Source organism: Pristiophorus japonicus, chromosome 19 (genome assembly GCF_044704955.1).
Source record: "Pristiophorus japonicus isolate sPriJap1 chromosome 19, sPriJap1.hap1, whole genome shotgun sequence".
NCBI lineage: Eukaryota > Metazoa > Chordata > Chondrichthyes > Pristiophoridae > Pristiophorus > Pristiophorus japonicus.
In genome coordinates, this window is record NC_091995.1 from 63,967,922 (window position 1) to 63,993,675 (window position 25,754).

At 51.5% G+C, this 25,754-nt stretch overlaps 1 protein-coding gene across 4 annotated transcripts in view; it reads right to left on the reverse strand.

Moving 5' to 3' along the window:
• The window catches only part of micall1a (MICAL-like 1a), a 96,661-nt gene extending 75,138 nt beyond the window's left edge, over positions 1–21,523 (reverse strand). For all 4 annotated transcript variants that reach the window (XM_070861543.1, XM_070861542.1, XM_070861541.1 and 1 more), the window contains exons 1-3: positions 21,352–21,523; positions 18,465–18,513; positions 2,326–2,467 (exon numbers count right to left, since the gene is read on the reverse strand). In XM_070861543.1, coding sequence (XP_070717644.1) covers positions 2,326–2,467; positions 18,465–18,513; positions 21,352–21,491 — 331 coding nt within the window. In that variant the 5' untranslated portion in view covers positions 21,492–21,523. The remainder of the gene's footprint in view (positions 1–2,325; positions 2,468–18,464; positions 18,514–21,351) is intronic.
• Positions 21,524–25,754: the final 4,231 nt, after the last annotated feature.

A 25,754-nucleotide genomic window follows, 5' to 3' on the forward strand; every position in this document is an offset into this window, starting at 1 on the left:
AGCTTTGAGAGGAAATGGTAAACCAAGGTCTCATCTGCCTTTCAGGTGGACGTAAAAGATCACATTGCACGATTCGAAGTGTAGCAAGGAGTTATAGAATCATACAATAGAATAGCACAGAAGGAGAAGGTTCTTCGGCCCATTGAGTCTGTGCCACTCTTTCGAAGAGCAATCCAGATAGTCCCACTCCCCCGCTCGTTCCCCATAATCCCTGCAACTTTTTCTCCTTCAAGTATTTATCCAATCCCCATTTGAAGGCTACTATTGAATCTACCTCCATCACCCTATCAGGCAGTGCGTTCCAAATCCTAACCATGCTGCGTTAAAACGTTTTTCCTCATGTCGCCTCTGGTTCTACTGGCAAGCACCTTAAATCTGTGCCCTCTGGTATTCGACCCTTCAGCGACTGGAAACCGTTTCTCTTTATTTACTCTATCTAAACCATTCATGACGTTAAACACCTCTACCATATCTCCTCTTAGCCTTCTCTGCTCTTGGGGTGCATGTCCACAGATCTCTGAAGGTAGCAGGCCAGGTGGATAAGGTGGTTAAGAAGCCATATGGGATGCTTTCCTTTATTAGGCGAGGCAAAGAATATAAGAGCAGGGAGGTTATGCTTGAACTGTAGTTAGACCACAGCTGGAGTACTGCATACAGTTCTGGTCACCACATTACAGGAAAGATGTGATTGCATTAGAGAGGGTGCACAGGAGATTTACGAGAATGTTGCCAGAACTAGAGAATTTTAGCTATGAAGAAAGATTGGATAGGCTGGGGTTGTTTGCTTTAGAACAGAGACCGAGGGGAGACTGAATTGAGGTGTACAAAATTGAGAGGCCTAGATAGAGTGAATAGGAAGGACCTATTTCCCTTAGCAGAGAAGTCAATAACCCGGGGGCATAGATTTAATTGGCAGAAGGATGAGAGGGCATTTGCAGGGAACATGTTTTCACCCAGAGGGTGGTGGGGGTTTGAAACTCACTGCCTGAAAGGGTAGTAGGGACAGAAACCCTCACCACACTTAAAAGGTCCTTGAAGTGCTGTAACCTGCAAGGCCACAGACCAAGAGTTGTAAAGTGAGATTAGGCTGGATAGCTCTTTTGCAACCGGCGCAGACACGATGGGCCGAATGCTGTAGGTAAACTGTGTGTCTGCACAGTGCTTTGGAGGTCGTACACAGGCCGTTCAGCGACTTTACAATGGAAAACCACACGTGTGGAGATTTGAATGGATGCTAAAGGGGCCGGGCACCCCAAAAAAGCGGGAACATTGTCCAGGGGATTTGTCGGCTTTTAGTTCCATTCATTTCTCCAGTACTATGTCTTTATTACTCCTAATATCTTTGTTTTCTCACTAGACCCTTGGTTCTCCACTATTTCTGGAATGCTTTTTGTGTCTTCTACCATGAAGACAGATAATGTATTTCTTTAATGTCTCTGCCATTTCCTGATTCCCCATTATAATTTCTCCTGCTTGTAAGGTACCCACGTTTACTTTTGGTAATCTTTTCCTTTTTACATACCTGTAGAAGCTCTCACAGTCTGTTTTTGAGAAAATTGAGAAACGTTGAGAATGAAAGTCAATGCTAAAGACTTGTAGAATTGTAAAGTGCACAAAAAATTGAGAAAACCATTTATAAGGAACCTACAGTAAATGTTTGCAGCCTCACTCGTGGCATTACACCTGTGAAAGGAGAGAGTAGTGACCTGGATGACTTTTGGCGACAGGCTGATGACAGAAAACTTGCTACCAGCATTGGCAGAAAATAAATGAAGACGTGTGAGTGTGTGGGAGGAAGACATTCCTGCTCGGTCCGGTGTAACAACAATCTCAAAGCAACAGCGACCAAGGAGTTCCCCCATTCAGCCGACAGAATGAGGAAGGGACATTTGTAGCTCATCTAAGGCCGCAATGTTACTCAGCAGCAGTTTCGGCCCGAGTTTCACCGTTACTAACCTCTCTTTACCAAACACTGTGTTTTGCGATCCTATATTTCTGCCTTGCCTTCTAATATTGCATTACAGATGGATACTGTAGCTGCATCAGCCTTGCTAGTTTTATCGGACAATTGCTAACTGTGGTTACTGCTGTTCTGGATGCCCTGAAGCAGTAGCTCCTTGTGTGGTGGCTGCACTCCACTTGAAGCATCCTTTGTATCTCACGCACAATTTTATTTCACCCCGGATTGAACTGCTGCTTTATTTTCTCGATTGTTAAAACAAACTCTAATCCCTTGGCCTGGGTCTTTAACTGAAGAAATTAAAAATGTAATCAGTGTTCCAAAGCATGCACAAATGAAATGGCAGCGCTGCCCCCGCTCCGTACCATGGGTCTGGTTGGTGAAGTAGTTGTAGAGCTGAGACACGTAAGTAAGAATGCTGAGCCGGTCTGGAATACGCATCGCGACCATGTCTTCTGGGTCCAAGAGCGCCGGAATCCCCAGTTCCTGTTCAGCTACTTCAAATGCCTACGGAGACACAAACACACATTAAAGAGACGCTAAGCTGTTTAAAGAAGCAGCTTAGAACGAACCCACCCAGCACCACGAATGAGTTGCCTTTGCCAGACATAGCAATGGAAGCTCGAGGAACACTAGTTAGGCCACAGCTGGAGTACTGTGTACAGTTCTGGTCACCACATTACAGGAAAGATGTGATTGCACTACAGAGGATACGGATGAGATTTACGAGGACGCTACCTGGACTGGAGAATTTTAGCTATGAGGCAAGATTGGATAGGCTGGGTTTGTTTTCTTTGGAACAGAGGAGGCTGAGGGGGGACCTTATTGAGGTGTATAAAATTATGAGGGGACGAGATAGGGTGGACAGGAAAGACCTATTTCCCTTAGCAGAGGGGTCAACAAGCAGGGGACATAGATTTAAAGTAATTGGTCGGAGGTTTAGAGAGGATTTGAGGGAACATGTTTTCACCCAGAGGGTGGTGGGGTCTGGAACTCACTGCCTGAAAGGGTGGTAGAGGCAGAAACCCTCACCACATTGAAACAGTACTTGGATATGCACTTCAAGTGCTGTAATCTACAGGACTACGGACCTAGAGCTGGAAAGTGGGATTAGGCTGGATAGCTCTTTTTCCAGTTCTGATGAAAGGTCATCACTTGAAACGTTAACCGTTTCTCTCTCCACAGATGCTGTCTGACCTGTTGAATATTTTCAGCATTTGCTGTTTTTAATCACAGTCACCATGTATGTTGGACCAGGTCAATTTTCCAAGTCTAGGCTTTCGATTGACTACAACAAAGGCCTTTACAGCTGGTCTTCTGCCAAGGAAAATAGTTTTTAAAATCTTGTCCCTACCCCCAAAGTGGACTGAGGGTGTTGGGTGGAAGAAATAAAACAGATGAGTGAATGATTTAAAGATAATTTTGAGAGTGAATGATTTAAAGAGAAAACAGAAAGAAAAATAGAAATGAGGAGGATTTTCTTCTCTCAGAGGGTCATGAATCTTTGGAATTCTCTACCCGAGAGAGCTGTGGAGGCTGGGTCTTTGAATATATTTAAGGTGGAGATAGACAGATTTTTGAATGATAAGGGAGTCAAGGGTTGTGGAGAGCGGGCAGGGAAGTGGAGTTGAGGCCAGGATCATATCAGCCATGATCTTATTGAATGGCGGAGCAGGCTCGAGGGCCCAAATGGCCGACTCCTGTTCCTATTTCTTATGTTATCAAGTTGATAAAGCGGCTAAAGCAGCATTCAGGACCTTTGGCTTTATAAATAGAGGAATACATTACAAAAGCAAGGAAGTTATGCTAAACTTTTATAAATCACTAGTTAGACCCCAGCTGGAGTATTGTTTCCAATTCTTGGCACCAAACTTTAGGATGTCATGGCCTTAAGAGATTTACTAGAATGGCACCAACCAGGCTCCCTTCAACCTTTCCCTTCAACCACTGACTGTCCCACCTGTGACAGAGACTGTGATTCTCGTATTGAACGGTACAGCCACCTAAGAACTCATGCTAAGCGTGGAAGCAAGTCTTCCTCGATTCCGAAGGACTGCCTACGATGATGACGACGACCATGGATAAGGGTATTCAACTACAGAAGCTGGGGTTGTTCTCTATAGAGCAGAGAAGGTTAAGGGGAGATTGACTCGAGGGGTTTTGATAGAGTAGATAGGGATAAACTGTTCCCAGTGACAGGAGGCTCAGTAACCAAAGGACACAGATATAAATAATTGGCAGGAGGGGAGAATAGGAGAATGTCTTGTGATGATCAGGAAAGCACTGCCTGAAAGGTTGGAGGAAGCAAATTCAATCATTACTTTCAAAAGGGAATTGGATTCCTACTTCAAAAGAAACACGTGCAGCACTATGGGGAAAGATCAAGGAGTGGGCACGAATTGGACAGCTCTTTCAGAGAGCCGCCACAGGAACGATGGGTCGAATAGCCTCTTTCTGTGCTGTATAGTTTAAAAAGTTGTTACATTTAAATACATTTAACACAGGCATGGGGCATGGAGGATGTATGATTGGGGTTTTTAAATATGAAGGGATTAATTTCTGTCCAGTCGGATGGGTTATTTCAGAAGGCTGGGGATGGGAGAACGAGTGAATGTGTATAAACTACAGAGGCAAAGCGTAAGATGGGTTAGAAAGTATTTATATTTAGGGAGTCTGTGCCCTTTGGGATGTATGGATTCCCCACAATCCTTCAGTAGGGAGCTGGACAAGCTGCAGAGAGGAGGATGCTTGAAGTTACAGAGGTGAAGGTGCAGGGTAGCTGGGGATAGTGCATGTCACTGTCTCCGGGAGCTTGCTTGATTGCCTTAAATTGGTTTCCTGCCTCTCCCAGGGCATGGTGTGACTGAGCGCTGGGTTCGTGTATAGGGCTGCACCATGTCTGGATGGAGCACATGCTCTTCCTGTCCTGCTTTTAGTATGTTTGGAAATGGAGTGCCTGCCGTGTGTCTTTTGTTTGCTGAGTGAGCCAATTGGTCTGTAGCACATGAATTAAACATAGATCAAGCCCCACCTCAGATCTACCAGTGAGGGGCTTTCAACAAGTACTAAAGATATGTACAATTAAATTTTCATGATGGTTCAAGGTGCCGTGTATTAAATCATAAAGATCGTATAATCTTAATATCTAGCTTGTATTGTGATCACGTTGTGGGATAGAGGCGGTTGTGCCCATTTGGAATACACACATTACCTGGCCCAGAACTCCTCCATCTCTGTGCAATTAGCGTGACCTTGAGTTAATTCCTTCTCGGATGTCGAATTACTGTTGAGGATTATACGGACAAGCTATGGGAGGTGGAAGCTTTCTTATCCTGGTATGCACAAAAGAATGCTGGAGATAAAATGGTCTGCAAAAACCAGGCCAGGTTGTTTGATCGAGCAATTACTCAGTTAACGGATAGAGGACAAGCTCTTCATACTCTCCCTGCCCAGAGAGAACGTTAGGAATACAGGGAGGAGAAGGGGCTGATTGTTTGGAACTGTTAACCCAGCAGGGGTGAGAGTCTATTGCAGTCAAGGTGCCTGATGCTAGGATTGATTGACAGATCGATGCTCAGACTGAGTTCCGAGAGAAATAAATACTGAGGCCTTTCCCCAGGGCAGCAGTTCCCTTCTTGTTTTACCACTACATGGTTACAGGTCAACAAAGGACTCTGGATGAGTGCAATCCTGTGTAACAATGCAGCCTGGGCACTGGCGCAAGGTGATAGCAAATCTCTGCTTCGCCAGTCAGCTAATGGACTGCGGCTAGGGGCATACTGCGCCGATATCTGCACTAATGGGCTGGGAGCATACTGTGCCGATATCTGCACTAATGGGCTGGGGGCATACTGTGCCGATATCTGCACTAATGGGCTGTGGGCATACTGTGCCGATATCTGCACTAATGGGCTGGGAGCATACTGTGCCGATATCTGCACTAATGGACTGCGGCTAGGGGCATACTGTGCTGATATCTGCAGCAATGGGCTGTGGGCATACTTTGCCGATATCTGCACTAATGGCTGTGGGCATACTGTGCCGATATCTGCACTAATGGCTGGGAGCATACTGTGCCGATATCTGCACAAATGGGCTGGGAGCATACTGTGCCGATATCTGCACGAATGGGCTGTAGGCATAATGTGCCGATATCTGCACTAATGGACTGCGGCTAGGGGCATACTGCGCCGATATCTGCACTAATGGGCTGTGAGCATACTGTGCCGATATCTGCAGCAATGGGCTGTGGGCATACTTTGCCGATATCTGCACTAATGGCTGTGGGCACACTGTGCCGATATCTGCACTAATGGCTGGGAGCATACTGTGCCGATATCTGCACTAATGGGCTGTGGGCATACTGTGCCGATATCTGCACTAATGGCTGTGGGCAAACTGTGCAGATATCTGCAGTAATAGGCTAGGAGAATACTGTGCTGATATCTGCACTAATGGGCTGGGAGCATACTGTGCCGATATCTGCACTAATGGGTTGTGGGCATACTGTGCCGATATTTGCACCAATGTGCTATGAGCATACTGTGCCGATATCTGCACTAATGGACTGTGGGCATACTGTGCCGATATCTGCACTAATGGCTGGGGGCATACTGTGCCGATATCTGCACTAATGGGCTGGGAGAATACTGTGCCGATATCTGATCTCACATCTAAACTTCACATCATAGATGTTGGTCCAAAATAAAAATGTAACATTGCAGAAAGCTGCCAGAACTTCGGGACATATTATTTCGAAACAATGACTATGAGTGAAGTAAAGTTGTGAAATCGAGTGACATCTGCTTCAGTTTACACATGCTTCAATTTAAGTCTACTTGATTAAAACCCGATTTGTAGTTTGCAGCTCATGAGATATATGGTTTAACAAAGTGCATGTCCTTCAACCGGAGAGATTAGGAGATTATGGGGCTAATTTGGGTTTCCATTGTGTAACCTATGTTAAAAGCATTGATGGTTTACTGTGTGGTCACATTAGTGCATGTGTAAGGCCACACTTCAGTTAACAGAAGGCGTAGGCTTGCCTACGGACTGAGACCTAGGCTTTAGAAAGAGTATGCCTAAATTTGACCAGCTGGATTACTGGATTTTTGGTTAAAGGAGCAAGACAGAGATGATACTATATCTGGTTCCTCTCTACAAATGATTGCCTCGAGTTCCCAATGTTATGCTTGCTCTGCACATTGCTACACTTTGTTTTTATTCATTGTTCCTCTCTTTATTTTTAAAATTATTTTGTACTTGGGTTTTATTATTTTATCCATTCTGTGACCATTTATGTTATCCTTATTCCTTACCTTGGTGTGACATTTACTCTCACATCCTATTTCTTTTATCCACAGATCACTGTTATTTCTACCAGATCCCTCCCCCATCTTACTCGTTTAAAGTCTCATCTACACGTTCAGAGCATGTTAATTTTTCATAAGACTTTTACAGACGGAGACAGAATTGGAGGGGTGAAGGATATGGGCATGAGGCACTGAAAACTCTGCCATCAATGATGGTGTGGAGAGCGGGGGGAAGGACAGGTGGATTATAACATGGGTGAGCGGCAACAGACCTGCCGAATAAGAAACAGCTGAACTTTCTGAGGTGGTGTGCGGGTGAACATAATCGTGGCTGTGTTTTAAAATTCCAATGTTGTCTCCGTGTTTATTTGCACTTTTAGTATATCCCTTGTAAGGAAAGCATTAATCAGATGGATGCGAAGTGTGCTAATGGAATACTGCTATTGATTTGTCCTCATATTGTAGTAATGTTTGTTTGTAAAATATGGAATTATTATTAAATGGTAATCTCTTAAAAGAACTACATGTGGGTAATTCACCTTGCACAATAATTTTAAATCGGTAACCAGTGACCCGTACAACTGGATGTACAAAAACAAAACACGGCGGATGCTGGAATCTGACATAAAAACAGAGCATGCTGGAAATCTCAGCGGGTCAGGCAGCATCTGTGGAGAGAGAAACAGGCTTAACGCTTCAGGGTGATGACCCTTCGTCACAACTGGCGAGTGTTCGAAATGAACAGATTCTTAAGGAGCACTGAAAGGGGGAGGGGAGGGAATGTCTTTGCCCTTTCCACCCTATCACAGACCTTCCTCTCCCCCTTTCAGTGATCCTTAAGATTTCGAACATTCGCCCGTTCTGACGAAGGTTCATCGGCCTGAAACGTTAACTCTGCTTCATCTCCCACAGATGCTACCAGACCCACTGAGATTTCCAGCATTTTCTGTTTTTATTATTTACTATGATGCAACCACCTGCTTCACGAGAGAAGTCAATGTATGACGTGTCACTGAATACTAGCTCCCGGGTTTCAGGGAGATTGCAATCACTGATATAGGAGCAAGGTCAACAGATAGCCCTGGAAAAGGAAACCATCGAGATAAAGCAATGGCCCAGAATTTGCGGTCAGCAGTGAAGCAAAGGCGTTCAAGCGCTAGCCCGGAACAAAGTTGCCCACAGAGATCTTGCGATCGCTGTGACGAGAGCTTTGTCTTTCTCGACGTGCAAGTGAGATCAGTGCAGTATAGTGGAGAATCCCTAATGCGATCTCTGGAGAGCTTCGTCTTTCTCGACGTGCAAGTGAGATCAATGCAGTGCAGTGGGGAATCCCTGACGAGAGATGTTGGCTCGTCAACAAGCTGTCTAAGCAGCCAATCACATTGCAGAATTCTCAGACAGGGAAGCAGGAAGCAAAGAAACTGCTTTTATTCAGACTTTTTACAAATGTTAGAGAGCAGGACAAAGATTGGGGCTCTCACATGGCGAAAAGGTAAACCTGAAATAAATATGTTCTTAAAAATTGTAATCTTTACCATGATGGGAAAATATGACACTCCACAGAAATAAAATATGAGATTTTCAGGACCATAACATGTGTTTAGCAGTCAATATGGTTAAAACCCCAGTTACACCTGATCCAACAAGGTATTTAATGGGGTATTTAACAGCGATATTACAGTGGAAAAGCCCAAGTTTTGGTCAGTTTCACTGATTGCCGGTTATGCGTGGGGTCCACAGCCCAGGCACTGTCAGAGCAGTGAACGACTGACAGGATTTCCACGTTTAGATGCGCAAGCGCTACATCCTGAAGTTGCGGTCAGTTTCTGGGGGTAATAACAGCAAACACTGTTAGTTCGTCGGTATTACCCACCGCAAATTCCAGGCCATTATCTTCTGAGCTGAGGTTTCAGTCAAATGGGATATCAGATGGTGCTGAATAGCACAGAATCAAAGACAGACTTATAATTCAAAGTTTCACTTGGTGGAATAGCAATTACATGCAACAAAAGTTGTTTTGATAAGATAATGAAATGAGGGGTTATACTGATCTCATTGCCCTATAGAAAAACAGCTCGTTGGCTCTTCCAAAAGGAAAACAGATTAGTAACTGAAGTTATAGATCACGTCTTGGGGTAATTAGATCAATGGTTGTTCTTTCCTTTTGATGCAACTATGCAACATAGAAAGGTATAGGGCTCAATTTTTCCACAGTGATTTGCGCCGTTTTTTTGGAGCAGGCTGCTTTTTTTGGACTAAGTTAAAAACCCAGTTTCCCCGATCAATTTGCACTAGCGTAACTCAGTTACGATTTTTTTAGGTACGTTTTTTTTTCAGCCAAAGGGGGCGTAACCTGCCATCCGCGCCAATTCTGGTCATTTAGGCAAGTTTGACCAGCTGAGAGTTACTCCAGTTCTACTTAGGCCAGTGTATGTGGCCTCTGCAGAAAAACCTTCCGGAGAGTTGAAGAAATCGACGCAGGTAAGGAAATCGGCGCAGGTAAGTGCAGCAGATGCCCGGACAGCTGCAGCAGGAAAGGTAAGAGAGAGGATGCTGGGGGGGGGAAAGAGAGTTCAGGGGGCACTTTGGGTGTAGTTAAGTGCGGGGACTGGGAAGGAGGAGGTCATTCGGCTTGGGATAGGGGCAGGGTAGCAGACCGGCAAGCCCTTCGGCCTGGGCTAGGAACGGGAGCGGTAAGGCACTCGGGCCCTTCGGCCAGGGCTAGAGGCGGGGAGCAGGACCGGCTTTAATAACTGGAGGTAAGTTGCTGCAATATGTTTTAATGTGTTTTTAAGTTGCTGCAATGTCTTAATGTCTTGGGAGCTGGCTGTATGCTTCACTTTGCAGCCTCAGCTCGCATTGTGTCTCTGGTTACCGTGGCAACCCGATCTTTTTGGCGCAGATCAAGGCTCCACACCCAAAACTAAAGGACAGGTTAGGCCACGTGACAATGAAGAAATCCAACTGGGAAACTTAGAAATTAGAACTTTTTTTTTGCCGTACATAGGCCCACAAAAAACAGGTGGAATTCTTCAAGTACGCCAAAAAGCAGCTTTGGAGAAAATTGCACCCATAAACTCCCGCAAAAATAGGGGGAAAAGAGAAAAATATAAAAGCGGCAAATTGTACGGAGGATCGGATTCAAAATGTTCAATCAGATCTGTGAAATAGTAGTCCCCAACAATGTTCCCTTTAAGCTGCTCGGTGCTCTGTAGCTCCCGCACAGGAGACTCACCAGCTTCGAAATAGGAAATTAAAGGGGCCGTTCACACCCAAAAAATTAAAGGGATCATTGGTTGCAATTACTATATTTCTAAGTATGCTCAATAAAATTATGAATACTTGACCTCAATGTTTAAAGAGTCCATGATCGGATCAGCCATGATCGTAGTAAATGGCTGAGCAGGCTCGAGGGGCCATATGGCCTACTCCTGCTCCTTTTCTTAAGTTCTTATTAATTTTGCGGAATATATGAAACATCTAATCATAAATTAAAATTATCCTCGAACATCCCTTTTAGGGACTCTCATACAGCTGCCTCAAGAACATCCGATTGGCTGATAGTGACTGCTATATGACCTAAAGATGGCACAGCTGAAAGGTGTAAACATGAGTGACATATACTCCATGTGACTCTCACCCTGCTTTTGTTTCCGACTGAGCTCGATGTCAGCATCGGAGTCCTCTGTAACAAGGCAGTGCTCTCCGGGGCCGCTCTCCGGGGTGAGGAAGCCGGACAACACACCGGCCCCTTCTGTCCTGGGCCGAAAGGACACCACACCGGCCCACGCCGGTCCCTGTGGTCGCACACCAGGTGTTCATTGTGCTGACAGATTTGGAGAACGTGGAACCTGCCGAAGGGACTCCGAGGCCGCCGTTCAATCCAACGTCTTAAAGTCCTCACCAACTTTTAATTAATTTTTAAACTTTTACTCAACCTTTAAACAAGTTGGGATAACTTTTAAAACTTACATTTTAGACTTTTAATCGAAATACTTTTAAACATTTATTATTGATCTACATCCTTGACTTTTTAACAATCTTTATAAACTTTTTAAACTGGGGAAACTTTTATAACCTATTATTGATTTACATCTTAGACTTTTTAACAACTCTTAGAAACTTTTGAAATAAATTGAGACTTTTTATCAACTTTTAAAATAACTTTGGAAGTCACCTTCCGAATGCCTGCCCCCCCAGCCAAGCCTCGGGCCATCTACCATCAATGGCGCTACTCGGCGCCGAGCTTGTGGCCAACACTTCGCCGTAGGCAATTAGGCTTATCGAGCTGTGCCTGGTCTCCAGGTGTCTTGGACGCCCTTGCCACTAGACCAAGACCTTGTTCAGCTAAGCCAGTGTGGTTGCCGGTGTGCAGCGGCCACCCCACATTAAAAGAACTCATGCACAGGCATCTTCCACTTCGTCACTATGAAGTTCAGGACTTGGAAAGTCAGGACCCTCATGCACAATCCCAACAGCAACAGGCCGGAACGCCGCACCGCCATAGTTGCCTGGGAACTCAGACGTTTCGACATTGACATTGCCGCCTTAAGCAAAACCCGGCGGACAGGGGAAGGAACATGGTGGATGTTACACCACCTTCTGGAAAGGGAAACCAGAGGCAGAACGCCACCTTCATGGAGTCGACTTTGCCGTCAAGAATGAGCTGGTCGACTGCCTCAAAGACTCCCCCTGTGGGGTTAACGAACGCCTCATGACTCTTCGTATCACCCTATCTCGGAACCAATGTGCCACAGTCATCAGTGCGTATGCCCCAACACACGATGCAACAGATGAGGCTAAAGAGGGTTTTTATTCCAACCTCGAGACATCCTTGTCCCATGTCCCCACATGGACAACCCGAACAGCGTCAGACTGGAACGCTGCACCGCTATAGTTTCCCGGGGGCTCAGACGTTTCGACATCGACATCACCGCCCTGAGCGAGACACGGCGGGCAGGGGAAGCCCAACTCGAATCACCTTTGAACTCATAGTAGTGTGGAAACAAGTCATCCTCGACTCCAGGGGACTGCCTAGGAAGAAGAGGAGTCTCTGCGGTCACAGATGTAAAGGTTTTCATGTTCCAGTGCTCCCAGTGGGTGAGCTTCCACAGTGGAAGGACGCAGAAGGAATCCGAGCACAGAGGTCAGAGCCCGCGTTATAGTTTTATTAGGCAGAGGATCGCGTGGGGGGGCTCACTGACCTCCGACCCCAAACTCCTGCCCAGGGAGTGTGTTGTGTCCTTACACACGACTATAAATTCACACGAGGCACATTCTGCAGACAAAGTCACTCCGTGACCTAACCTTTATTCACAGGACCCAGAAGCGATGAAGGTGGGTGAAGCTTCGCCTTTTATACCTACCCCCTCTCTGCCAATCATGCATCCCCAGAGTGCTGCACTGTTGCCGACCCTGGCTTTAAAATCACCCAAGAGGATGAATTTGTCGCCTGTGGGGACATGGGACAAGGATGTCTCGAGGTGATTGCGACAATTTTTTTTAAAAGGGGACAAGTCCGACTGCGGCAACTACAGGGGAATCACCCTGCCATCAGCCACTGGGAAAGTTGTTGCTCGAGTTCTCCTCAATCGTCTTCTCCTTGTGGCCGAGGAGCTCCTCCCGGAATCACAATGCGGATTTCGTCCCCTACGGGGCACAACAGACATGATCTTTGCAGTGCGCCAGTTGCAGGAAAAATGCAGGAAGCAGCACCAGCCCTTATACATGGCCTTTTTCGATCTTACAAAAGCCTTTGACACTGTCAACCGTGAGGGTCTATGGAGCGTCCTCTTCCATTTCAGATGCCCCCAAAAGTTTGCCAACATTCTTCGCCTGCTTCACGATGACATGCAGGCCGTGATCCTTACCAACGGATACATTACAGGCCCAATCCACGTCCAGACTGGGGTCAAACAAGGCTGCATTATCGCTCCAGCCCTCTTCTCAATCTTCCTCGCCGCCATGCTCCACCTCACAATCAACAAGCTCCCCGCTGGAATGGAACTAAACTACAGAACCAGTGGGAAGCTGTTTAACCTACGCCACCTCCAGGTCAGGTCCAAGATCACCCCATCCTCTGTCGTTGAGCTGCAGTATACGGACGATGCTTGCGTCTGTGCACATTCAGAGGCTGAACTCCAGGATATAGTCAATGTATTCACTGAGGCATATGAAAGCATGGGCCTTACGCTTAACATTCATAAGATAAAGGTCCTCCACCAGCCTGTCACCGCCACACAGCACTGCCCTCCAATCATCAAGATCCACGGCGCGGCCCTGGACAATGTGGACCATTTCCCATATCTCGGGAGCCTCTTATCAACAAAGGCAGACATTGATGCGGAGATTCAGCATCGCCTCCAGTGCGCGAGCGCAGCCTTCGGCCACCTGAGGAAAAGAGTGTTTGAAGACCAGGTCCTCAAATCTACCACCAAACTCAAGGTCTACAGGGCTGTAATAATACCCGCCCTCCTGTATGGGTCTGAGGCATGGACAATGTACAGCAGGCACCTCAAGTCACTGGAGATATATCACCAACGATGTCTCTGCAACTACCTGCAAATCCCCTGGGAGGACAGGCGCACCAACATCAGTGTCCTCGACCAGGCTAACATCCCCAGCATTGAAGCACTGACCACACTCGATCAGCTTCGCTGGGCAGGCCACATAGTACGCATGCCAGATACGAGACTCCCTAAGCAAATGCTTTATGCGGAGCTCCTTTATGGTAAACGAGCTAAAGGAGGACAGCGGAAACGTAATAAGGACACCCTCAAAGCCTCCCTGGTAAAGTGCGACATCACCACTGACACCTGGGAGACCCTGGCCGCAGACCGCCCGAGGTGGAGAAAGTCCATCTGGGAGGGCGTTGAGCTCTTTGAGTCTCGACGCAAAGAGCGTAAAGAGACCAAGTGCAGGCAGCGGAAGGAGCGCGCGGCAAACCAGCCCCACCGACCCCTTCCCTCGACGAATGTCTGTCCCACCTGTAACAGGGTCTGTGGCTCTCGTATCGGACTGTTCAGCCACCAGAGAACTCACTTTGGGAGTGGAAGCAAGTCTTCCTCGATTCCGAGGGACTGCCTATGATGATGATGATTTGTTTCCGATTGGTGTGAGAGACAGGCGTGTTCTGCTGATGGGTGTGAGAGAGAGGCGCGTGTTCTGCTGATGGGTGTGCCCTGAAGAGAGAAAAAAACAGCATGAAAGAGGAGAGGAACTGAACAGACTGTCCAAGTAGGCAAATTGGACTGGGAGAATCAGAGGGCCAGAAGCAAAGAGAAGGGAAAGATGGCCAAGATATGATTTCTATGGTAGTTTACAATTTTTAACAGGTCATTTTAAAATGAAGAGGCCACAAATTAACTGTGCAAGCTAAACAGTCGGCCCAGATATTTGCAATAGGAACGTTTCCTGTCCAGTGTCAGCTAAGGGAACCTTCTGACAGTACTCGGGCCTCACTGTTTGCAAAGCACACATCACATACCTTTCATGGGCCAGTGGAACAGGTCAGATGTGTAACTGCAGAGCAACTAAAGCTCGCAAAGGTTAGGATAAAACGCCAAGCACACTGCAGACACAGCAAACATTGCAAGACTGGCAGGAAACATCACCTGGCTACGCTCAGAGAGGGTGGAAGTGAGAGAGTCTGGCCTGGCATAGCACGGCACCATAGAACCTGGCCTGGCACAGCACAGCTCCTTAGAGCCCGGCCTGGCATAGCATAGCACGCACCACACACAATGACTGGGACAGTCATGTAGAAGCTGGCAAAAATATCCCGTCAGGCATTATCTAGCAGTAAGCAATTGTTCCAATTGAAGTATCACCCTTAAGACAAACACTTCTCTCTGTCATCAGCTCATTTGTCCGTGCAGTTAGACCACACACAAACCCACCCGTGATAACGGACAATGCTTCGACATTAAAACTGGTTGTTCCTTGTGTTTGATCAATAGATGTGAAGGGACAATGGAAGCGTGCTGATGTCCCGGGTCAGACAGCTGGAGCAGGGCAGTGAGCGAGTCGGGGCTGGAGCTCGGTGGCACGGCGAGCTGTGTATCTATCCCAGCGATCTGCACACTGACCTGCTCAAACACCGCCTCAAAACTCACTCTCTGCTTTCAACACTCATACCCTGTACATGGACAGACAGCAAGCAAACCAAACCCTTCACAAACTAAACTCACAGTTTCAGCTGGAACAAGTGACTGCACATGAGTAAGTATCAGTTAAACCAACACCGAGTATTCTGAGAGAATCAACTCCCAACTTGCTCAGCCCTGTCTACACACAGTGAAACTCCCTTACGGAAAATCTAACTATGTCCCTGCACACTCTCAGTGCAACTATTAGTGGGGAGAATGGAGCGCGTGCACATCTTCACAGCCATCTTGTGTCTCGCACAGCACTGTTTCCCAATGGGTCTGATGCAGGAATTGTCAGCCCACCCAAATTAAACTGCTGGCTGACAAGGGCTCCAACAGACCCCCCACTCCCCGGACACCACCCGCCCCCTCCCCCGCTCCCCGGACACCGTCTGATCCCTCCCCCGCTCCCCAGACACCGCCCGCCCCTTCCCCCGCTCCCTGGACACCGCCCGCCCCCTCCCCTGCTCCCCAGACACCGCCCCTCCTCCCCCGCTCCCCGGTTACCGCCCGCCCCCTCCCCCGCTCCCCGGACACCGACCGCCCCCTCCCCCACTCCCCGGACACCGCCCGGCCCCTCCCCCGCTCCCCGGACACCACCCGCCCCCTCCCCCGCTCCCCGGACACCGCCCCCCCTCCCCCGCTCCCAAGACACCGCCCCCCCACTCCCCCGGACACCACCCGCCCCCCGGACACTGCCCGCCCCCTCCCCCGCTCCCCGGACACAGCCCGCCCCCTCCACTGCTCCCCGCCCCTTCCCCCGCTGACCGGACACCACTCCCCACTCCCCGCCCACACTCGCTGCTCCCCGGACACCGCTCCCCCACTCAGGTCCCATGGATTCTGGAACACTGTCAGACTCCTCAGTGACCCTCCCCAATGAGCTCCCAGGCAGAGCCACCTTTTTAAACTGATGCTAATGTTGACAACATTCTAACCGGGATATTTAAACACATTAAATATCTATAAAAGATTATTTGGCCAATGAAAGTGTCTCGGACAGTTTGTGTGGGGTATGTGGGGCAGCAGTAATTCTCACCCATCTGGGATCATGCAGGTAGAGGCCAACGATGTCTCAGTGCGACACTTCTGCTCGGTTAAAACTTGCTCGCTCATCATCTTTAATCAAATGCTGACTGTCAGCATCTCAAGTCTGTCAGCAGCACAAACAGATTTTATCCCAGCTAATTATTCACTCAGCTCTCGGCTACTCCCTTAAGTCTCAGGACACAATCCAATTACTGTAATTACCTTTACAGTTAATCTACTTGGTTTAAGAAACAGTCTGATCTCACAACAGTCACCCTCGCACATTAACAAAACAGCCACCAACTCGTGCTCCAGCCAAATCACAGAGTCAATGCATCGCTCAGTCAACCTGCTGGCTGGGAGGTAGAGGGGGGGGGGGGGGAGGAGGAGGCAGAGATCCGGATTCCAGAACATTTTCCGGATTCCAGATGACCCTGTCACAGATCGTCCCGGTGTCTGGAACTCCTGATTCCCAACCTGTACCCATTTTTGTTCAATTCTTTTCAATACCGTGAACTAAAGAACTACAGCTCTTTCTATTTGTTGGTTGTCTGGTTGCATTGTGATTAATACTGTCGTACTTTACGTGGAAGTACATCACGTCAGCGCCATAGGGAAGCTGCTGCTCCTGCTGCTTGTGCAGCCGTTGCTATAGTGACACGAGGGATGGGATGATATGTTGAATATTTGAAAATGTATACAAATTGCAGAAAGGTATGCCTCTCAGCTCCCCTTGGGCTTTTGGACTGTTTGTCGATGAATAACCGTGTAACTGAGTGACATTTCTGAAGTGTTAGTACAGTATTCTGCAGTTCTTTTACATTCCAGTCATTTCTGACAAGCTATTTTTTTTTTTTTTTTTTAAAAGAGTTTGTACACGACAAACTAAAAGCTTTTCATTAATTCTACCGTAAACAAACTTGCAGAATGGGCATGTAAGTGACAAATTAATTTCAATATAGATAAATGTGAGCTGGTGCATTTTGGTAGGAGGAACAAGGAGGCTATCCACCTCTTGGAAAATAAAGAGACTAAATGGAGTTTACAGGTGCAAAGGGACCCAGGGGTGTAGATTCACAAATCATTAAAAATAGCAACACATGTTAAAAAAGGCATCAAAGTGCAAATAAATCACTGGGGGTTCACTTTGAGAGAAACAGAATTCAAAAGCAAAGAAGTTATGTTAAACTTGTACAGAACCTTGTCGGGCTGTCTCAGGTTTTGAGACGGTGAGGTGGTGACATGGCATTACTGTATATGTGCTTTTCAGTGGTTGCTGGGGGGGGGTGGGGAAGAGGAGAGAGGAGGTACCCGGGGTTTGCAGGAGGATCCAGGGGAGGGTTCCCGGGATTTGCGGAAGGTTTCCGGGGGGGGGGCCCGGGATTTGCAGACGGCAGAAGGTTCCCGGGGGGGGGGGGGGGGTGTCCCGAGATTTGCAGGAGGTTCCCAGGAGGGGGTTCCCAGGATTTTCAGGTGGTTCTGGGGGTCCCGGGATTCGCAGAAGTTTCCCTGGATTTGCTGAAGGTTCCCAGGGGGAGAGGTGCCTGGAATTTGCCGGAAGCTCCTGAGGTTGCAATGGTTGACAAGTGTCATGGTAGCGTACGAAACTCGTTCTCACGCTCTGCGTTCCTTAGTCCCTGGCTGCTCTGCAACAGGAAGGGCTTTAAACAATAACAATGGACGTTAATTCAGAAAGCTGATGGTACATATGCTGCTTTCGTAGAGTTGCTGGCTGTTGAAAGTTCTGAACTGACGGCAGCCTCTGTGCAATCTACACTGGCTCAGCACCCGAGCATCGGGCACAGCACCACAGTAATCCACTCACTCTGTACTCAACCATCTGTAAACCACAAACTATCTCCTTTCAGCTCCTTGTGCGCATGGGGGTGAGAAATGTGAGAATATGAGGCAGCAACTGTTTCTACAGAGTTCAGCGCAAGCCTAGCATGGCAGGAAATGGTTGCATGGAATCGCACCAACAGGAAGTTTTTGTTTTCCTGACACTGCAACACTTACCAAGCGATTGTTCTCATAGATATTTTCTTTGGAGAGAGAATCAAAGTCTCTGAAAAAGACACAAGAATGTCAGACACAATCTGTCCTGCTACAGGGGCTTCAATACAACCAGGGACAGAGAGACACACAGACATCGACACACCCTCCTCCTCAATTATCTACTCGTGATAACTAGCTGAGTGCAGAGTGCTGCCCACAGGTCCAGGGGAGGAGGCGAGCCGGGGGAGGGCAAGGGGGGGGGCGGAGGGAGGGAGGGAGGGAGGGAGGGGAACGGGGGGGTGGGGAAGGGGAATTTCTATCTGATTGAAACACACAAGCTTTTCAGTCCGAGACAGATTGTTCCGATCGATGACGAATGGCCAGCCTCAGCATGGAGTGTGGCACCAGGCACTGAACCAAACCAGGCTGTGTGCCAGTTCAAGGTCACACAGAATTTAAACACATTCTGTAACAATGCTGTTTGGCTGCATCAAATGCCAACATGTCGGCTGTGCCAATCCCTGGCATGGGAAATCCATCAACGGAACACGACAGAGGCACGGGTCGGGGGGGGGGGGGTGGGGTGGTAGAGATCCAGAGAGAGCGAGAGAGCGCGAGGGGGTGTGACAGAGAGAGAGGGGGGGGGGGCAGAGAGAGGGGGGGGGCGACAGGGGGGGAGGGAGAGGGGGGGAGGGAGGGGGGCGGGAGCGGGAGGGGGAGGGGGGGCGGTTGTGGGAGGCCGGTGCGGGAGGGGGAGCGGGGCCGGTGCGGGAGGGGGAGCGGGGCCGGTGCGGGAGGGGGAGCGGGGCCGGTGCGGGAGGGGGAGCGGGGCCGGTGCGGGAGGGGGAGCGGGGCCGGTGCGGGAGGGGGAGCGGGGCCGGTGCGGGAGGGGGAGCGGGGCCGGTGCGGGAGGGGGAGCGGGGCCGGTGCGGGAGGGGGAGCGGGGCCGGTGCGGGAGGGGGAGCGGGGCCGGTGCTGGAGGGGGAGCGGGGCTGGGGTGGGGGGAGTGCGCTGGGCAGGTTGCACCAAACATTATTGTGGCAGGCAGAAGACTGTTTAAATTGTACAGGACCCCCTCAGGCCCTGCGATGAGTCAGACGGAGATTGAGCACATTCCTCTATCCCCGAGCTCCTCCTGCCCAGACCTCACCAGACTGACGCAATCAGTGGCAGGAGCTATTCCACCTTCTGACCAGTGCACATTATCCCCACTCTCTGCTGTGCTAAGCCCAGATCTGACTTCAATTCTAACCCCTCTCCTGCTAAAGCTCTGAACCAGTCCCTCCCTCCTGGAGTGGATACAAGGTCGAACGTGCCTGGTGGTTCCCTCTGACACCTTCAACACACTTCCCTCCCCCCACATGTCAAAGCCTTTATTGTCTCTGTCAACATTACAGCTAATCCCCTTTTTAATTTCCCTGCCGTCCCGACAAAGTTGCAAAGATCCTATGCTGCAAGCTTGCCCTTCTCTCTGTATGAACCTGCTCCAACTCAAAACCTCGGTGTTCCGCACCTCTCCTGCCGTCACCTGCTCCCTGTCTCATTTACTTGATCTGCCCTCCTCCTTTTAACCATGGTGTCCTATCAGCCTGGGCCCCCAACTGCAGGGCCAGCAAACTCTTCCTTCATCACGTTACGTCAGTTTGCCACAACCAGACTATTAAGGTCACTCGAAGGAAATCCTGACGACCTTTGCGTGTCATTACAACAGGACTGCATTTCACTCGCCTACCCCACTGCTGATACAAGCCTGACCATTTCAGTGATGCCTATTACAAACCCCAGCTGCCAGGATGAATGTAATGCGGTAACACTATAAGCAGGGAGAGCAGGACCCTCAATAGCATCATGCTACCTGCAGAAATACCACTTCTAATACAACACCTTGTATTTATATAATGCCTTTAACTTAGTTAAATGTCCCAAGGCGCTTCACAGGAGTGTCATAGAATAAACTTCAACTCCGAGCCACATAAGGGGCTATTAGGACAGATGAAAGAGTTAGACTTTAAAGACTGTCAAAAGAGAAACGAGGTAGAGAGGTTTAGGCAGGGAGTCCCAGAGCTTGGGGGCCTTGGCTAAGCGATTATAATCTGGGATGCTCAAGAAGGCAGAATTGGAGGAGCGCAGACATCTCGGGAGGTGGTGGGGCTGGAGGTTAGAGATAGGGAGGGGCAAAACCATGGAGGGATTTGTAAACACCGCTGAGAATTTTGAAATCAAGGCGATGTTTAACCAGAAGCCGATGTAGGTCCGCGAGCACAGGAGTGATGGGTGAGCAGGATTTGGTGCCAGATTGGAAATGGATACGTTTCGGATGGAAGAGGGGAGGCCAGCCAGAACTGCGTTGGAATAGTCCAGTCTAGCGGGAGCAGATGAGTTGAGACGGGCAATGTTCTGGAGGTGGAAATGGCGGTCTCTGTGATGGTGCACATATGTGGTCGCAAGCTCATTTCAGAGTCATGTGACACTCAGGTTTCAAACAGAGATTTTCAGCCTGACAGGTGTTAGAGAGAGGGGTGGGAAGCTGCAGTAACGTGAGGAAGGAAAGGTTTGTTGCTCCTGCAGCTTGGGGGCCAGGCTCAGGACACCCCCTCCTCCCCCCATCACCCTGCTCTCCCCCATCACACCCTCCCTCCGCTTCCCCCTCCTCTCACCCTCTCCCCATCACACCCTCCCTCCGCTGCCCCCTCCTCCCCCTCCTCTCACCCCCTCCCCATCACAACCTGCTCTCCCCCTCTCAGCCCCTCCTCCACCCCATCTCACCCCCTCCTCGCTCTCTCCTCCTCATTCCCTCTCACTCCTCCTGTCCCTCCCCTCCTCCTCATCCCTCACCCGTGCCTCCCATCATTCCTCCTCTCTCTCTCTCTCTCTCCCCCACCCCCTCTCTCCCTCCCCGGACACTTACAGCAGGTCGGGCCGGTGCCGGTGGATGATGGCACAGAAGGCGAGTCCGTCCCTGAAGCTGGAGCTCATGTTGCGGACCTCCACCCCGGGGTATCCGGCGGCCTGGAGCCGGGCCCAATCCTGCAGCGCTCGGGTCGCCATGGGAGCGGCTCCGACCCTGGTCCCCGCCACTTCCGCTCGCCGGCCGGCACTTCCGCTCCGCCAGCACTCCCCCCGCGGCGGCCCGCGGTACTGCAGCACCAGCTCCCCCCGCGGCGGCCCGCGGTACTGCAGCACCACCTCCCCCCGCGGTACTTAATTCACAACGCCCTCGTGGACCGGTGTTTATGCTCCACTCGAGTCTCCTCTCGTCTTTTCTTATCTAACTTTATCAGCATACTCTACTCTCCACTCCACCCTATGTTTATCCAGCCTCCACTTCAATGCATCCACACTATTCACTTCAAATCCCTCCCTGTGGTAGCGAGTTCCACATTAAAACTGAGCAAAGGTCAACGACCTGAAACGTTAATTCTGTTTCTCTCTCCGCAGATGTTGCTCAATATTTCCAGCATTTTGTGGTTTTATTTTTACACTAATACTAGTGCAGTCGCATTTAGGGAAGAGGGCAGCGCTGTGCCCTGTGATGGTGTTGCTGCCACGCGGGGGGGGGGGGGGGGGCTGGGGGGCGGCGCTGAATCTGCAGTACCGTTGCCTGCCTCGGGGGGCGCTGGATCAGCAGAACCGTTGGCTGCCTCGGGAGCTCTGGATCTGCAGTGCCATGGGCTGCCTCGGGGGGCGCTGAATCTGCAGTACCGTTGCCTGCCTCGGGGGCGCTGGATCAGCAGTACCGTGGGCTGCCTCGGGAGCTCTGGATCTGCAGTACCATGGGCTGCCTCGGGGGGCGCTGGATCTGCAGTACCATGGGCTGCCTCGGGGGGCGCTGGATCTACAGTACATTGGGCTGCCTCGGGGGGAGCTGGATCTGCAGTACCGTGGGCTGCCTCGGGGGGTGCTGGATTTGCAGTAGCGTGGAATGCCTCGGAGGGCGCTGGATCTGCAGTACCATGGGCTACCACAGTCGGGGGGGGCGATTGATCTGCAGTACCGTGGGCTGCCTCGGGGGACGCTGGATCTGCAGTATCATGGGCTGCCTCGGGGGGGGGCGCTGGATCTGCAGTACCATGGGTTACCACGGGGGGAAGGCGCTGGATCTGCAGCAATGTGCGCTGCCTCGGGGGAGAGCGCTGGATTTGCAGTACCGTGGGCTGCCTCGGGGGGCGCTGGATCTGCAGTACCATGGGCTGCCGCGGGTGGAGTGCGCTGGATCTGCAGTACCATGGGCTGCCTCTGGGGGCGCTGGATCTGCAGTACCGTGGGCTGCCTCGGGGGGCACTGTATCTGCAGTACCGTGGGCTACCACGGAGTGGGCGCTGGATCTGCAGTACCGTGGGCTGCCTCAGGGGGTGCTGGATCTGTAGTACCATGGGCTACCACGGTGGGGGTGGGCGCTGCATGTGCAATACTGTGGGCTGCCTCGGGGGGCATTGGATTTGTAGTACATTGGGCTGAGCGGGGGCGGGACGCTGGATCTGCAGTACCATGGCCTGCCTTGGTGGGGGGGGTTGAATCGGCAGTACCGTGGGCTGCCCCAGGGAGCATTAAATCTGCAGTGCAGTGGGCTGCCTCACCGGGCACTGGATCTGCAGTACCATGGGCTGCCGCGGTGGGAGTGCGCTGGATCTTAAGTACAATGGGCTGCCTCGGGGGGCACTGGATCTGCAGTACCATGGGCTGCCACGGGGGGTTCTGGATCTGCAGTACCGTGGGCTGCTTCGGGGGGCGCTGGACCTGTAGTACCGTGGGATGCCGGGCGGGCACTGCATCTGCACTACCATGGGCTGCCACGGCAGGGGAGTGGCACTGGATCTGCAGTACCATGCTATGCCGCGGGGAAGGGCACTGGATCAACACTACTGTGGGCTGCCTCGGGGTGCGCTGGATCTGCAGTATCGTGGACTGCCGCGGGCGGGTGCTGGATCTGCAGTACCATGGGCTACCACGGGGCGTGGGGGTTGCTGGATTTGCAGTATCATGGGCTACCACGAGGTGGGGGTGGTGCTGGATCTGCAGTACCATAGGCTGCCTCGGGGTGCGCTGGATCTGCATCCCATGTGCTACCACGAGGGGGGGCACTGGATCTGCAGTACCATGGGCTACCACGGTGGGGGGGGCGCTGTATGTGCTATACTGTGGGATGCCTCGGGGGGCACTGGATTTGTAGTACATTAGGCTGCCGCGGGGACGGAGCGCTGGATCTGCAGTACCATGGCCTGCCTTGTGGGAGGGTTGAATCGGCAGTACTGTGGGCTGCCTCGGGGGGCGCTGGATCTGCAGTACCGTGGGATGCCGCGGGCGGGCGCTGCATCTGCAGAACCATGGGCTGCCGCGGGGGAGGGCACTGGATCTGCAGTACTGTGGGCTGCTGCGGGGGGCAATGGATCTGCAGTAGCGTTGGCTGCCTCGGGGGCACTGGATCTGCAGTACCGTGGGCTGCCTCGGCGGGCGCCCGATCTGCAGTAGTGTGGGCTGCAACGGGGGGTCACTGGGTCTGCAGTACCGTGGACTGCCTCCGAGGGTGCTGGATCTGCAGTATCATGGGCTACCACAGGGCGGGGGGTCACTGGATCTGCAGTGCAATGGGCTGCCTCGATGGCGCTGGATCTGCAGTACCATGGGCTGCCTTGTGGGGGCTGGATCTGCAGTACCATGGGCTGCCACGTGGGTGCTGGATCTGCAGTACCGTGGGCTGCCTCGGAGGGCGCTGCGTCTGCAGTACAATGGGCTGCCGCGTGTGGAGGGCGCTGGATCTGCAGTACCATGGGCTGCCTTGTGGGGCGCTGGATCTGCAGTACGATGGGCTGCCTCGGGGGGTGCTGGATCTGCAGTACCATGGGCTAGCACGGTGTGGGGGTGGCGCTGTATGTGCAATACTGTGGGCTGCCTCAGGGGGCATTGGATTTGTAGTACATTGGGCTACCACGGTGGCGAGGCACTGGATCTGCAGTACCATGGGCTGCCGCGGGGGAGGGCACTGGATCTGCAGTACTGTGGGCTGCTGCGGGGGGCACTGGATTTGCAGTAGCATTGGCTGCCTCGGAGGCACTGGATCTGAAGTACCGTGGGCTGCCTCGGCGGGCGCCCGATCTGCAGTAGCGTGGGCTGCAACGGGGGGGCACTGGGTCTGCAGTACCGTGGACTGCCTCCGAGGGCGCTGGATCTGCAGTACAGTGGGCTGCCGCGGGCGGGTGCTGGATGTGCATTACCATGGGCTGCCACGAGGCGGAAAAGGCGCTGGATCTGCAGTACCGTGGACTGCCTCTGAGGGTGCTGGATCTGCAGTATCATGGGCTACCACGGGGCGGGGAGGGCACTGGATCTGCAGTGCCATGGGCTGCCTCGGTGGCGCTGGATCTGCAGTACCATGGGCTGCCTTGTGGGGGCTGGATCTGCAGTACCATCGGCTGCCTCGGTGGGTGCTGGAATTGCAGTACCATGTGCTACCACGGGGGGGCGCTGGTTTAGCAGTACCTTGGGCTGCCTCGGGGGGTGCTGGATCTGCAGTACCATGGGCTAGCACGGTGGGGGGGTGGCGCTGTATGTGCTGCGGGGGTAGGGCACTGGAACTGCTATATCATGGGCTGCCTCGTGGGGCGCAATTTCTGCAGTACTATGGGCTACCACGGGGGGAAGGCGCTGGATCTGCAGTACCGTGGGCTGCCTCGTGGGGAGAGCGCTGGATCTGCAGTACCGTGGGCTGCCTCGTGGGGCGCTGGATCTGCAGTACTATGGGCTACCACGGGAGGTTGACGCTGGATCTGCAGTACCATGGGCTGCCGCCGTGGAGGGGGGGGCCGTTGGATCTGCAGTACCATGGCTGCCTCGGTGGGTGCTGGATCTGGAGTACCCTGGGCTACCACGGGGGGGGCGCTGGATCTGCGGGACTGTGGGCAGCCTCGGGGGGTGCTGCATTGTCAGTACCATGGGCTACCACGGTGGGGTGGGCGCTGTATGTGCAATACTGTTGGCTGCCTCAGGGGGCATTGGATTTGTAGTACATTGGGCTACCGCGTGGGCGGGGCGCAGGATCTGCAGTTCCATGGCCTGCCTTTGGGGGGGTTGAATTGGCAGTACCGTGGGCTGCCTCAGGGGGCACTGGATCTGCAGTACCATGGGCTGCCTCGTGGGGCACTGGATCTGCAGTACCGTGGGCTGTTACGGTGGGGGGGGCGCTGGACAGCAGTACCGTGGCCTGCCTCAGGGGGCGCTGGATCTGCAGTACCGTGGGCTGCCTCAGGGGGCGCTGGATCTGCAGTACCGTGGGCTGCCTCAAGGGGCGCTGGATCTGCAGTACCGTGGGCTGCC